The sequence below is a fragment of the Bufo gargarizans genome, chromosome 6 (assembly GCF_014858855.1).
Source record: "Bufo gargarizans isolate SCDJY-AF-19 chromosome 6, ASM1485885v1, whole genome shotgun sequence".
Lineage (NCBI taxonomy): Eukaryota > Metazoa > Chordata > Amphibia > Anura > Bufonidae > Bufo > Bufo gargarizans.
This window is the reverse complement of record NC_058085.1, coordinates 36,708,642-36,724,664: the sequence shown is the minus strand read 5'-3', so window position 1 is coordinate 36,724,664 and position 16,023 is coordinate 36,708,642. Positions and strand designations below refer to the sequence as shown.

At 49.6% G+C, this 16,023-nt stretch overlaps 1 protein-coding gene across 2 annotated transcripts in view; it reads left to right on the top strand.

Moving 5' to 3' along the window:
* The window catches only part of B3GNTL1 (UDP-GlcNAc:betaGal beta-1,3-N-acetylglucosaminyltransferase like 1), a 178,363-nt gene extending 173,878 nt beyond the window's left edge, over window positions 1-4,485 (top strand). The window contains exons 12-14 of one of the 2 annotated variants that reach the window (XM_044296482.1): window positions 1,259-1,333; window positions 3,456-3,549; window positions 4,245-4,485. In XM_044296482.1, the coding sequence (XP_044152417.1) occupies window positions 1,259-1,333; window positions 3,456-3,536 (156 nt within the window). In that variant the 3' untranslated portion in view covers window positions 3,537-3,549; window positions 4,245-4,485. The remainder of the gene's footprint in view (window positions 1-1,258; window positions 1,334-3,455; window positions 3,550-4,244) is intronic. The other variant, XM_044296481.1, reaches the window with a different exon arrangement.
* Window positions 4,486-16,023: the final 11,538 nt, after the last annotated feature.

Genomic DNA, 16,023 nt, shown 5'->3' with positions numbered 1-16,023 from the left:
CGCTGTCGTTAAAAGTAGCAGCTGAGATCTCTTCCCTTGCAGGGCTGCCTTTGGGGTGACTTCTCTGTATATGGGGTTTGTACCATTTTCATCAAAGTGTGTGTGTGGTGGGGGGGGGTTCTACCTGTGCCCGGTTCAGGTGCCTGAGATGACATGACAACTCGGGGGCAGCGCTGGGGTCCTGGGTTCAAATCCAGATTATATGTGGAGTTTTCTCTTCATCTCATTAGCTTTCATACCTTGAACACCCAATAGATTTATCAGACCCTTGGTTGGGGAGCAAAGATTGTGAGCTCCTGGGGTCCGGCACTGATGGGAGTGATAGTAGCACAGGGTCCTTCTCTACGCAGAACGTCCTCTTGCTTTGGATGTGACTGGAGGATTCATACATTTCCTGGAGGCCTCTTCTCTGCACTGTCGATTCTTCTCTTTTCTGGCCGTTTATCAATGGGGTGGATGAGACAGCGGGATCTGGATTATGTCACCGAGAATGTAGATATATATATAATACAGAGCAGATAAGTAGAGCTCACCCATCTCTAGCTGCCCGGGGTAGCTGAGAAAGATGCCCCCAAGTGTTATTATGTGACCCCCTGGGTGGGGTATTCACGGACAGTTAATGCCCCCTCTCATTTGCATCAGTCACTTTGCAGCAATTACGTGATATTCATCTCCTCATTGACTGGTTTGTTGTTTTGTTTTGTCTTTTTAAATACAAGCAGAGCTGCAGTATAAAGTATGGAGGACAGAGAACCATCTGCTTGAGCTTATGATGAGACAGGAAGTGAATTTCTGAATACCTCCATCTCCAATGGAGAGAACAGCCCCTAGAAGTCACTGATTATAGGTCTGCCTTTAAAGGGGTTCTCCAGAGATAGGTCATCAAGATCTGATCGGTGGGGGTCCGACTCCTGGCACCGCTGCCGATCAGCTGTTTGAAGAGAATACAAGCCTTTTCCTAGACCAGTGACGTCACCATCCAACCGTCACATGGCCATTAAAGTTAAAGGGCCTGAGCTGTGATACCAAGCACAGCCACTATACAATGGATGGCGCTGTGCTTGGTAAGCTATCAAGAGGTCGCAGCCTTTTCAAGCAGTTAATTAGTGGGGACTCCCACCGATCCTGAGGATAGGCCATCAATATACAAATTCCAGACAACCCCTTTAAGGAACAGAGCTGCAGTGTAAAGCATGGTGGTGTGTACTTTTTAAATTTTGAGACATTAAGATTCAGCCTCTGCCGTTCTCTCTTACAGAAGCGGCCAAAGCCCCGGATCCCGGTGCTGCACTTTACTGACGCCAAGCCTCCATTTATCATCTGCGTCAAACTGGTGAGTAATTCTGAGAAATGTGCAAAGCTGCTGACAACAGCGAGGTGATAGCTGTGGGGGCGTGACCTCAGCCGGCTGCTGCCATGGGGCGTGGGTCATGAGAAGTTGTAGAGGAAGAGGGGGCAGGTCTGCAGCATCTGCTACACAAGGGGTTAATCCATGAGGGTGCTGGAGGGTCTAATTATAATGGAGGCCACGATAGATGTGGTCGGGAAGCGGCGGCCGCCCCAGCGCCATAAATACACTTCACAGAAGGGAAAGATTCTCAGATGAGACGGGGCGTCCGCCCAGCACCCCCTCATCAGTACGCCGGGGCGTGAGGCTTTTTCTAGACCCCACCACATCTTACACTGCGGTCGGGTGGGGCCGTTTCACTCTCCTGGCGAAGTCACGCTCTCTGCACGCTCCCCTTATGTGGTCACAATGATGTATACGGATCCGAAAAGTTTTAAATAGCGCTCACCTGCAGGGGGCGACCTCAGACACCAGCGCCGGCAATCATGGAGGTAACAGTCGGGCGGCTTTTACCTTTCATTTCCATTCGTGGAAAAAAAAATATTCTCCCTTTTAGTTTATACAGCTTCCAAATACACTTATGTGTCTCCATGGTTACAGACTACAAACAGAGCCTGTGTAGTCAGACCCTGCAAGTTACTCTATTAAACACGGATGGGTATTTGGGTTAGGCCCCCTGCACACGAACGTGTGCTTCCTGTTGCCGTATTGCGGACCGCATTTGCGGATCTGCAGTACACGGGTGCCGTTCCGTGGGCATTCCACATCACAGGTGCGGACTCATTCATTTGAATGGGTCTGCAAATCCGGAGATTGCTGAATGGTGCGGAACGGAATCATGGAACGCAACCCTACGGAAGCACTACGTCACGTGGGGTTTTGTCCTGTACTTCCGTTCCACGAAAAGATAGAACATGTCCTATCTTTTTGTGGAACGGACGGATTGCGGACCCATTCAAGTGAATAAGTCCGCGATCCGCTGCGGCTGCCCCACGGACAGTGTTCATGCATTGCGGCCCGCAGCACGACCACGGGGTGCACACGTACGTGTGCAGGGGGCCTTAGGGTTATATTATAAATCGCTATACTCGCAGTTTATAAATCGCTATACTCCTATGCTATAAATCGCGATTTGATCGCTCCGCCGTGTGCCGCAGCCTCCCCCTGTGAAGGGTTAAATCCGGCATGGGGAGTCAGCAGTCATTAGGAGCTCCGCTGCCTTTCATCAGGTTCTCTCCAGATCCTATAAAGCTGGGGTGGGATTCGGGAGCTGCGAGAGCGAGCGAGAGGCGGCTGCGGGGCGCTACCTTTGATGTGTTTATGACTTAAGGGGACGTGCTGGGATGAAGAAAACTGCTGTAAAACCGCTCTGCGTGCAGGGGAAGGCGAGGGAGCAGGAGGGGGGCACATAAAAATGAAAGGCAACTTCTAATATTCAACTTGTTGTGATTTCCTCTTCTAAGTGTTCTGCTTGCTCTGGGGTTGCCATGGCAGCACTATAAGTTAACTCTTTTGTGTATAGACTTTTTGTCATGTGACTTTCATTCTGGTGATAGAGTGGACGTCTGAAGAGAGAGGTCAGATGATGCTACCATGACAACCCCAGAGCGAGCGCAACTAGTACTGCACACTCCAGTAAAACTGATGCAGGATTCAAGGGACTTAAAAAAAAAAAAATACCCGTCTTGTGTGCCTGTTTCAAGATCTCTGCTGGCAGTCCTGGCAACCAGAGCCTGAAACTGGGTCCTGACTTATTATTTCTTACAGCTGAGGGTTTGCTACAACTGTATCCGTCAGCTGGACCCCAGGCTGATACATGTTACCGCACTGATACATTTTAACAAATGATTAAAAGGACGTGTGCTGCTGTCTAGACTGGCTACCATTGTAGCAAACCATCAGCTGTGAGTAGCGTTATCTCAGAACAGGTTTTAAGATGGCTGCTCCTATTCATTGACAGAAAGCAGAGCTCTTGTAAATGGTGAGGGATTAATGCACACTATATTAGAAAGTGGGCAGAACTTGTAGGTATTCAGTATAATGTGGACAGGAGTGGGTCTGTCGCATTGTATCAGTTCTGCCTCTGACCATGTTCTGTCCTCTGCAGGACCTGACAGGAGGAGGGTTTGAGGACAATCTGCGCTCTCTGAACCTGACGGAGGGAGAAGATTATTATCACTTTAGCTGAGGCTTCCTCGCAGGTATTATAATACTCTGGTGCCGTTCACATTACCGCTACTCCCTGTATCTGATGGACGCTATCACTGATTACAGTGTGGTGTGTGGTGGAACGTCTGTGGTCCAATATGTGGTGGGGCCCCCATGGTGGACTGTATGGTGGGGCACCCCTGGTGCTGTATGTGGTGGCACACTTCTGGTGCAGTATGTGGTGGGGCACCCCTTGGGCGGTATATAGTTGGGCTTGTGGTATAGTATGAGGATGAAGCCCTTGTGGTGCGGTATATGATGGAGCACCACTGGTGCGGTATATGATGGGGCCCCCATGGTGCAGTATGGGGTGGGGCCACCCTAGTGCAATATATGGTGGGGCATCTCTGGTGAAGTATTTTGTTGGACCCTCATGGTGCAGTATATGGTGGGGCCCTCATGGTGCAGTATGTGGTGGGGCCACCCTGCTGTGGTTTGTGGTGGGACCACCCTGGTGCAGTATATGGTAGGGCACCCGTGGTGCAGTTTGTCCATGGGGCACCCCGGCACAGTAGGTGGCGGGGCACCCCTAGTGAAGTATATGATGGGGCACCCCTAGTGCAGTATATGATGGGGCACCACTGGTGCACTATACAGTATGATGGGGCACCCCTAGTGCAGTATATGATGGGGCACCCTGTTGTGCAGTATGTGGTGGGCCCCCTCTAAGCAGCTCTTTGTCTTCTAGGGTCTTATGCCTATGGGAAGGACGACATACCAGAAATCCAACCTCCACGTGACCAGACTTCTCCTCACTACTGGGAGCAGAGAGCGGTGACTGCAGGACTGGAGGGGCACAGGTGGAGGGGACAGGCGGAGGCGGTGGCTGGCGGGCACACACAGTACATGAGGACTATGAGTGGGTGCTCTAAAGCAAGCAGAGTTACTGTGAAAACAACCAATGCTCAATAAATGTGTTTTAGCAATGATCTGGTCGTCGCTGGACAGAGAACTGTACGGTCATGCAGCCGGCTTCTTTGTCTCTATTCTTCACAGTCTTCAAAATCTCTGCTTGTTGTCTTTGAGTGGGAACATTCTTGAGGCTGAAAACCCATCCTGACGTGAGGTGGTGAGCCCGGATACACATTGAAGGGGCTTCGGCGCTCCACCGATCAGTGGGGTCAGACCCCATCAATCCTAAGGATAGGCCATTGATTAAAAGTCCTGATTCACTTCTGTAATGCTTCTGAAGGTTTGAAATATCACACGCTGGGAGTTGTAATTCGGCTGGAGAGCCACAGGTCGGTGACAACTGTCCTAAGAGGACACGCGGTCTTTGATCTGTCAGTAAGTAGTCTGTATCCTCCTCAGGACTACACCTCCCAGCATGCCCGCCCCGAGCTCCTGTGTTGTGGACATGAAATGTCAGCACTTCTCCTGTAAACACGTCCCCCGCCTGTACTAAGCGGAGATGGGATCAAAACACAAGCTCTTGTCATGTCGTAATTCACTGCAGGTGTCAGTGCAGCAAACAGTTTTATAACAGGCCTGTGATGAGCGTACAGTGCCACCTGCTGGGCACCACCGGCACTGCGCCCGCTGCTCCTTCATCGGGTCCCTGCAGGACCTTCCATCCGCCGAGGTTCCTTCTGGGTTTCCCTCCATGACCCTAAAGCGTAATCAGTGTATAATCTCTAGATCTACAACCTTCTAATATCATTGACTTTAATTGCTGCAATTTTTTTTCAAGAACTCGGATTGCTGTCAGTGGATGGGAACATCTTTTTTTTTTTTTTATAGATTTAGGGGTCGGACTCTTCCACAGACCTAACGCTTATTAAATGGACTGATCCATTTTATCTGCACTGATACATTGTAACGAACCATGTTGCTGTATTGAGTTCCTAGAAAAGTATCTGCAGCTGTAACAGATCCTCTGCTGTATTAGGTCTTAAGGAGTTTCCAACCTCGGGATGCTTCTGTTCACAGAAGCAAGCAGAGATTTTAAAAACCAAGTCCGGCATCTGCATCACATCAGCCACAAGGGGCGCCCCTCCTGGCGGACACCGGACTATTAACCCCTTCTCTAGAACGTCACCATCTGCTGTGGATCCTGCAGAGTGAGTTTTACCACTGCATCCAATACTTCTTACAGCTGAGGTTTTGTGACAATCGCATCCAGTCTAGACAATGAGGTAAACACATCAGCAGCAGCAGAAATCTGCTCCCTCCCCCACCCCTTTTCGCTAAGGGGATGTTTCTGGCTGGCAGACTCCTCTGCTTGCTGTATATGAATGACTCCTCTCGGAGATGTATGTCGATCTCACCAGATATGACATCATACATGTAACGTTCTAGCTCCGTACGGACCAGCTGATGTCATCAGAGCCTCCGGGTCTATGATGTCACCGTCCTTAATAAGCATTTCATACACTGGCCATGGCTTCTCTCATGATACATATGGGTGCAGTGCCTTCTCTCTGCCATCAGGGGTGCTGTAATCTGATTTAAAGGGTGTTCTCCTTTAATGACCTGCAGTTTATACATTACAATGCAGGCAGCTCAGTGACGCCGGCAGTAAAGGAGCGGAGGAGGAGGCCGGCGCTGTTCAGACAAGTATCGGCATTTTCCAGCAGGTGTTACTTTGGAAATGCACCTGAAAGCAGCTGCCATTGTAACAGAGCTCCAGCTGTTCTCATCATATTGTGCAGATAATCCGGGTATTGTCCGGGGAGGCGCGGAGGATGATGGAACGCATCATTTCACACCTAGACAGGGAACAAACAGTAAACTGCAGGTAAAGGGGGCCCTTTAAGAGAAGGTGTTCGTGTACAAAGAGTTACCAGCTACAGTGGAACTACAACTCCCAGCATGTACTACCACACCAGCAAGACACAATGGCCGCCTTTGTTTACACAGCTGCAGGTGACCTCAGAGCAGCGCGCGCCTTTCGTCCGCCATCATCACATCTGTTCCTGCTTCGCGTTCTCATTAGCCGCCAGGAAACGTTCGGCCGATTTTCATCATTTCCGTGTAATAATTTGCAGGTGGCCCCATTTAGCTGATACCGGATTACTCAGACAACACTTCCTGGCAGCGCAGGTGCCAGAGCCAGCGCTTCGGCAGCCGACTCAAGCTTCTGCAACTTGCCGTCATTGAATGGAAATGTTCACTTGCTCTTGACCGCCTCCTGAGGTTTTGTTACAGTGTAGCAGTGCTCTGTGAGCGGCACTCCTGTCCTGGCTGATACACTGCAACAAACGCCACAGCGTCACGTACGTTCTGGCTGTTTTACGGTTCCATCTCGCAGGGCTACTTCAGCTCTGTTCATCCTGGCCTTCCTGGTTCATGAGCAGTTCTGTGAGCGATCAGCCATTTCGGGTCTAGGGAAAGCTGGATGTGAGCTCTTCGGGCGCGGTAACGGTACTTCATTCAGCAGCTAGAGGCGGTAATTGGATTAGAAAGTAGCGCCCCCCCCCCGATTTTGAGTGACAGTGAGGTCTGGGGTCGGCGGTGTGCCGGGGTAAGGGGGGGAGCAGAGATTTGAAGTGGATCCGACATGGCCGATCCAAACAAAGAGGCCACTCGATCTGCCACATCTGGACTTCATTGACTAAGCGGATCCAGATGAGGGGCAGTTTGCGCCCACCGCTGCTTCGCAGTATGGGTCCTGCCAATTCCAGGTCAGTAGGGGGAGGGAGGCGGTGAACGACCCTCAGTCCAAACACCAAGGGGGTAGATGGCGGTGGAAATGAACCTGCACCATCTGGGAAAGGGTTGGGGGGTCAAGCCGATACCTCTGTATCTGTTACACAAATAATACTCTGTTCCCCTATAAATCTGGTAGAATGAAACGAGGCGACGAAACAGCGACGCAGAAGTCAGTGCGCCCCCCGTGTGTATGGAGGAACAGGTGCTACTGGCCACAAGGGTGAGGGCCTTTATATGCCACATGTCCTACTACGGCCAGAGATAAGCACCCTGCGTCATAGGCCACCTGTCCCAAGCAGAGATTTGCATCCTTCCACAAACTCTTTGCTATTTCACTGCCTGCGTACCAGTCTTCACTGCCGTTCTGGCATTCTATTCGTGAAACAGGGAGCTCAGAATAAGCTCCTTGAATTCTGCCTCCCTGAATTAAGCAATAAAACCGTGTTCATATAGCAGTAGAAGAGTGCCCCTGGTGGCCAGCTTGGGCATTGCATCTTCATGTAAAAGACGAGGGGCTATAGTCCTGACTATATGGCAACAATCAGAAGAATGAGGTTTACTGTTCTATGCTCTATGGAATCGGAGGTGGGTGAGCTGCACCAAGGTCTGCTCCCTCTGCAGAAGTCCCTTCTTATAACGCTCTGGCTATTATAGGCTCTTTCGACCAATAGAAGCATGTATTCATACACAGACTTCAGCCGGCCCCGTGGGCCCCCAGGGACCCAGCTATTCAAAGTAATTACTGGGTCCGGTTTATTGGATCCACGTTCCCTCCAGCTTCTGCTCTGTGGAGGCGCCCCCACCTCCGCCGTAACCCCTGATTTACCTTCCATTACAGAAGAGTCACTGGAAGGAATTCAGAATCCGGCTTCCCGCTCCAGCATGAAAGAGCCAGAAATCCCAGGTCGTGTAATAAAATCCTATATTCCACGCCAAAACCTTCCCATCAATTTTTCCTTCTCTCTTACGTTGCTGGAGGCTTTTTATAGCTCAGTGAACGTGGAGATGAAAAGCAGCCGCTGGACATCACATGGTTAATCATGGACCTCGAAGAAACCCTGGAAAGCAGGGTGGTGGGTCCTTTCTTGGGGGGAAAATACATGACAGCCAACCACAATCACAGCCGGCCCCAGTGGATCAGTTGGAGCCATTGGCACTCTCAGCATGGGGACACAAGCCAGAGACCCGGGTCCGACTCTAATATAAACTTCACTTGGAAATTATTTGGCCGTCGTCTTCATTTTCCACTGCAATGTTTGGTTTGGTGGAAATGTGCACATAGACTGGGCCAGAACCAGCAAGTGCAGTCAGAACCACAGAGAATTTACACAAAGCAATAAGGACTCAACCCAACAGGGACGCAAGATACACCTGTACATTGCCTGCCAAAATGTGGACAGTAATGCTGAGTTATTCTGAAAAATAGAATTTCTTGTAGACCATGATCTTCTTGATTCCACCCTCTGTCTGTTAGGAGAGTTAGGTCAGCTATCTAGTGGTTGTACTTTTTAATGCAGACCATGAAAAGTTGGGTGAAGGGCTTTGTAGATGAGTGGCATTGGTGACTATTATGGGAGCTGTGGTAGAGTCTGGTATAAAGATGGAAATTATGGGATGGTAAGAATTATGGGATGGTTTGGTTGGGATGATGGCAGTATCTTTGGAGGATGGGTAAGGAAGGCTGTTGGGTGGAGATGCCAAGGGACATGCCATGATGTTACAAGGTGTCAGATGTTTGCAGGATGGATGGATGTTAGGAGGAGTCAATACAGGATCTTCAAAGGTTGAGTCAGGCATGGTAGAAAGGCAGAGATGTCAAGGTGGTCTAATGATTTTGGAGATCAGGGTTAGTGACAGGGCGTCAAGTAGGGAGGTCAATGCAGGTTGCAGCGTGTTGGGTGGATGGGTCAGGGTTGCTGCTGAGGAGTTATCAGGAGAGGTAAAGGGTGTTAGGTGGATGGATCAAGATTTGTGCCAGGTATTAGGATAGGTGAAAACTATAGGGTGGATATATCTGTAAAGAATAAATCAAGGCAACTGGACGTACTGTAGATTTCTTGAAAATGTTTCACTAGTTCTTCCAACGTTTTCAAGAAAACTACAGTACGTCCAGTTGCCTTGATTTATTCTTTACAGATATATACCATAACCTGGATAAATGAGAACCTTCACAGATATAGGGTGGATAGGTTGTGTTGGTTCCTGGATGTTTGGAGGGGAGGCAAGGTTGTTTATGGGTTGGGACTGGTGCTGGTGCATTAGCGGAGGTGAAAGGAGTAGAGATGGTGGATGTTAGGTGGATGCATGAGGACTGGTGCCGGGTGTTGGGTGGATGGGTCACAGCCGGTGCTGGGATGTAAGGAGGAGAGTTGAAGGGTGTTTTGTGGTTGAGTCATGACCAGTGCTAGAGTATTATGTGGAGAGGTGATGGTTGTTTGGAGGAGAAGTTCAGGGTAGTAGGTGTATGGGTCATGACTACTGTTAAGGTGTTTGGAGAGGTGATGAGATGTTAGGAGGGGAAGTAAATGAGTCAGGACAGGTTTTGGGGTGTGAGGAGGAGAAGTGAAGGGTATAAGGAACAGTGGTGATGGGCGTTAGGAGGAAAAGTGCAGAGCCTTAGGTTAAGGGATCAGGGCTGGAACTGAGATGTAAGGAGCAGTTGTGATGGGTGTTGGGTGGTTGGGTCGCAGATGTGCTGGGGTATTAGGAGAAGAGGTAAAGGGTGTTGGGTGAATGGGTCATGACCAATTCTGGAGTATTAGGATGAGTGGTGATGGGTGTTAGTAGAAGCGCATGGTTTTAGATGGATGGGTCAGGGCTAGAAGAGAAGTGTTAGAGAAGTGATCGTGTTCATTTGATGCCTCAGGACTTCTACCAGGGCAGTAAAGATATAGGTTGCATAGGGCCAGCATTTAGCAGCACTCATGAAGCTCTGATTTTTATTTTTGAAAGTTAACCACACAAGGAATTATGGAGCCACAACAAAAAAAGACTTCTCCATTTCACAGTGGAGTGCGTGAATGGAGCCTCCATATTGTGCATGTCTTTCAGCTTTCTATACAGCACACCCCTGTGGTATGTAAAACTGGAGGGGGAAGAAAATAACAGCGCTACCGGGCAAGAGGTTCCCACATAAAAGAGAGGAGTAGAGTATAGTTTACACAGGGCGATCACATTTCGTGCCAGTGGTCGTTTTCCTCTGGATGAGAGATGTTTCATTTGGTGGAGATTACTCTGAACATAACGAATATTACTTCTGACTTAGTGAAAGGTCGTCCAGCGGCAGCGAGAGTGATCCAAGCCGAGACCGAGCCAAAATCCCAGCTCCCTTCCCTGCCCGGTCATCCTGGATCTTACAGCTTGCATTAGTTCTGAATGACCGCCATCACCGATACATAGAGCTTCACTGTATAAAGCACGAGCTGGACGCCCGTGTGCACTGATCACGAGTCCTCTGGGTAGATGTCAGTCTCCTTCACCCCTTGCACCAGATGTTGTTGTGCACCGAGGTTACACATGTTAACAATTCCCCTCTGTGTCTGCTGCAGTCATGCTTAACGGATGACAATTGTTATTTTTCAACTCCATCCTGAGAGAGTGTGACTTATAGGGGAATTCAATCCTGATGTACATAGAAGAATGACATGGGCAAACTTGACCTCCCCCTGCAACATTCATGAAAAAGCAGGAACCAGTGACATCACCTTCAAGACACTTCACCTTCATTAGAAAAAACAGTCTAGTAATATGCCAGGAACCAGTGACATCACTGAGACACTTCACAGGAACCAGTGACATCACCGAGACACTTCACATTCATGAGAATACAGCCTATTAATACAGCATAAACCAGTGACATCTCAAAGACCGTTCATGTTCATGAGCATATAGTGACATCACCAAGATATTTCAACTTCATAAGAAAACAGTCTAGTAATACGACAGGAAGCAGTGACATCACTGAGACGCTTCACAGGACCCAGTGACATCACCGAGACACTTCATATTCATGACACTACAGCCAATTAATAAAGCATAAACCAGTGACATCACTAAGACACTTTATATTCATGAGAACACAGCCTAGTAATATACCAGATACCAGTGACATCACCAAGACACTTCATATTCATGAGAACACAGCCTATTAATACAGCAGGAACCAGTGACATCACTGAGACACTTCATATTCATGAGAACACAGCCTATTAATACACCAGGAACCAGTGACATCACTGAGACGCTTCATATTCATGAGAACACAGCCTATTAATACACCAGGAACCAATGACATCACTAAGACGCTTCATATTCATGAGAACACAGCCTATTAATACACAGGAACTAAAAACATCACCAAAACACTTCATATTCATGAGAACACAGCCTATTAATACAGCAGGAACCAGTGACATCACTGAGACACTTCATATTCATGAGAACACAGCCTATTAATACACCAGGAACCAATGACATCACTAAGACACTTCATATTCATGAGAACACAGCCTATTAATACACCAGGAACCAATGACATCACTAAGACACTTCATATTCATGAGAACACAGCCTATTAATACACCAGGAACCAATGACATCACTAAGACACTTCATATTCATGAGAACACAGCCTATTAATACACCAGGAACCAATGACATCACTAAGACACTTCATATTCATGAGAACACAGCCTATTAATACACCAGGAACCAATGACATCACTAAGACACTTCATATTCATGAGAACACAGCCTATTAATACACCAGGAACCAATGACATCAATAAGACACTTCATATTCATGAGAACACAGCCTATTAATACACAGGAACCAGTGACATCACCAAGACACTTCATATTCATGAGAACACAGCCTATTAATACACCAGGAACCAGTGACATCACTGAGATGTTTCATATTCATAAAGGGGTTGTCAGTAGTCAGATTTCTTTTGTGTAACCCAATCAGTCCTAAGACTTTTTTTTACCCTTTAAATGGCTGGTCATGTAGGCAAGAAGAGACTTGGAGGATCTCAGTGTCAACAGCAGAACACACAGGATAATGGAGATCTGCAGTGGTCACCCAAAACAATAACGGAGGGTTGCTAGGCAACAGCCCAGAGAAATTCCAGTAACTATCTTAGCATGGAGTCCACCATGAACATTACGATTTTATGAAGAATTCATATGAGAAACATTCTATTAAAGTTCCTGTGTCTGCTAGGACTCAGATTATTGGCAGGAATGCTACTTATCATCTCTTTCATTAATATTGTAGATAACTCTCATCATCTTCTTGGCGTCACTCACTCTACATGCCCAACGTAATATTCTGCCGATGAACTCAAGCATATTCTATATCAGACGTTTACGAGTTCTGCTCATTGTGTGACCTCTGCCCTGTGTAACTCACACCGAGCAGCGCTGGATACTAAAGCAGCGGGGAATTCAAAGAGGAGAGAAAAGCCCCGAAATCAGTTCAGGGGATTATATCACAGGTAGCGTGACCGAGGAAGACGTGTAACGTGCGGGATAAGAAGGCGAAGTAAAATAAAGCGCAGTGGGGGGAAGCGGGTACCAGAATATACAGAGCGATAGAATTGTGGATTTGAAGAACTCAGGGTCAGTACAGGATAAGTAATGTATTGTACACAGTGACTGCACCAGCAGAATAGTGAGTGCAGCTCTGGAGTATAATACAGGATGTAACTCAGGATCAGTACAGGATAAGTAATGTAATGTATGTACACAGTGACTGCACCAGCAGAATAGTGAGTGCAGCTCTGGGGTATAATACAGGATGTAACTTAATGATTTTCCTAGTCTACGACGTAAAGTCATAGTTTTATTAAGACACGGAGGCGAATATTGCTTTCTCTTCCTTTACTGATCACCATAGCAGCAAGGAGAAACAAAAAACAAATGCAAATGGTCACCATAGTAACCCATATGTCCCACCCCTACAGCCCCAATATAAGGCTGCGTCCAAGGTGGTACTTCCTCTTTCTCTGCGAACCAGTCCATAACAACCAATGAACAGCAACTCAGGAACAGTCCAAGAACAATCCGCGTCAACGAAACCCTCAGAATCCAAGCAGGAACTCTCCAGCGACAGGATCCACATCAGGAGACGGACTGGAACCAACATCCAAGACTCTCAGCACATCCAACGCGGAAGAAGCAGGAGCCGGAAGAAACAACCTCATCCAGAACAGGAGCAATCAAAGGCAGGAAGACTCAACCTGAAAGAACAAGAGAGATAAACTCCGATAAAGTGAGGTCATGGCACCAGCCAAAACCCATCTCCAGCGGACACAGGAGGTCCAGGCCGATGGTAAGCATACATACAAGCATGAGCCCATAATGGCGAACAACTGAACCCTCCCAGCGTAATAACAGACCCAAACCGGCCTACCCACTAAATAGAGCTAAGCGGCCAAACACACCCCCATACTACCAGAGCCCAGGGGAGGGAAGGGAGGGCAATATTCGCCTCCGTGTCTTAATAAAACTATGACTTTACGTCGTAGACTAGGAAAATCATTAAGTTTTACATCAGACACGGAGGCTTCATATTGCTAGTTCAAAGCTGGTTAACCAAGGGATCAAACAAATGAGGAGGAGGACGGAAATAATACTCACGGAAAGTGGAGGCACTCGACCAGTCCGCCAATCGCAGGATGTCCTCCAGGCGAGCACCCGAGACCGCCAAGGAGGTAGACGCCGCCCCGCGCGCCGAATGAGCTGTAAACACCGAAGTGTCCACACCGGCAAGAGCCATAACCCATTTCAACCAACGGGCCAAGGTGGGGCTAGTCACCGGGCCGAACGGGTGACGGATGGAGAGAAACAACTGCGGCACAGCCGGAGACCTGTGAGGACGAGTCCTGGCCTCGTACTCTTTCAAACAAGCTACCGGACACAAGGCCGGGGAAGCCGGAAAGCTGGGATACGAAACGACCCGGATGTTCGTCTTCGTGCGTCTCGAAATGTTAAATGACACGCCCTCCGGGGTGAAGGACCTGGCGTCGTGGTCCAGAGCCCGCACATCGGACACTCTTTTACAAGAAATTAAGCAGAAGAGAGCGAGCAACTTCGCGGAAAGCTGACGTAAGGAAAGGTCAGCATTGGAAGGCCAAGATGACAAAAAGGTAAGCACCAGGGAAACATCCCAAGTGGAAGAAAACCTCGGGCGGGGAGGCCGAGATAGGCGCGCGCCTCGGAGGAGGCGCGAAACGGAAGGATGCTGTCCTGCCGGAACGCCGTCGAACCCTAGATGCGACGAAGAAATCGCCGAACGAAAAAGGTTGATCGTTCTGTAAGCCTTACCCCCCTCAAAAAGAGAGGTGAGGAATTGAAGCAAATGAGCTACAGGAGCTGAAACGGGATCCAGGTCCCGTTCCAGGCACCAGCCAGCCCAAGTTCGCCAGGCCGCCCGATAAGATTTTCGGGTGCCGGGAGCCCAAGCGTCGTCCAAGAGGCGCCTAGCTGCCTCCGAAATTCCGTCGACCGCTCCTGGAGTCCTGAGAGCCGGCAGGAGCGGCCATCAAACGTAGGGATCCGTCCAGGAGCAGGGGGTGGGGAGTCCCCTGAGGGCAACGCAGGAGAGAGGTCGGGTTCGGCAGAAGGACTGGAATGTCCACCAGAAGCTCCAGGAGAGACGGGAACCATACCTGAGAGTCCCAGAACGGGACTATCGCCACCAACTCCGCCCGATGGCGACGCACTTGGAGAAGCATCCGAGGAATCATCATGAATGGGGGAAACGCATAGAGAAGGCCGGAGGACCAGTCCTGCAGAAACGCGTCCGCCGCCATCGCCTCCGGATCCGGGCGCCAGCTGTAGAACTGAGGGAGGTGAGCGTTGAGCCGGGAGGCGAACAAGTCCACGGAAAAGGGTCCCCATCTGGATGACACCTCCGCGAAAATCGACGGGTCCAACTGCCAGTCGCTGCCGTCCGTAAGGTGGCGGGAACTCCAATCCGCCCGCACGTTGTGAAGTCCCGGCAGGTACTCGGCTTGCACCATGATGTCCCTGGAGAGACAATACGCCCAAAAATCCTTCGCCAACCCCGCCAGGGTAGCAGACTGGGTTCCGCCCAAACGGTTGATGTAGCGAACCGCTGAAATATTGTCCATCCGGAGACGGATACATGCATTGGCCAAACCGTTGGTAAAACTCTTGACGGCCAAAGAGCCGGCCAGCAACTCTAAGGCATTGATGTGCAAGCGCGTCTCGACCTGCGACCAAGGTCCCCCGGTGGAGACCCCGTCGCAGTGCGCTCCCCAGCCCTGACGGCTCGCATCGGATTCGATGGTGAATTCCGGCTGAAAGCCAAAAATCGCCCTGCCGTTCCAAGCTTCCAGATTGGCGATCCACCAACGGATCTCTTCTTTGGCCTCCGAATCCAATTCCACCATGTCCGCAAAGGAGGCCCCCGAGCGGAGGTGCGCAATCTTCAAGCGCTGAAGGGCCCGGTAATGCAACGGCGCCGGGAAGACCGCCTGTATGGAGGATGCCAGCAGGCCGATGATGCGGGCTAGATGACGCAGGGACAGGTGGGCACTGGTCAACGCCCGACGCAGTTCCTTGCGAATGGACCGTAACTTGTCCCCCGGCAGGCTGAGGGATTCCGAGATCGAGTCCACTGTGAATCCGAGGAAGTCTAACCTCTGGGAGGGGGTGAGCCAAGACTTCTCCAGGTTGAGCAGGAAGCCGAGCGACTCCAGGAGATCCGATGTCCAACGGAGGTGTTGCAGCAGCGACGATCTGGATTGATGCATCAAGAGGATGTCGTCCAGATAAATTATGAGGCG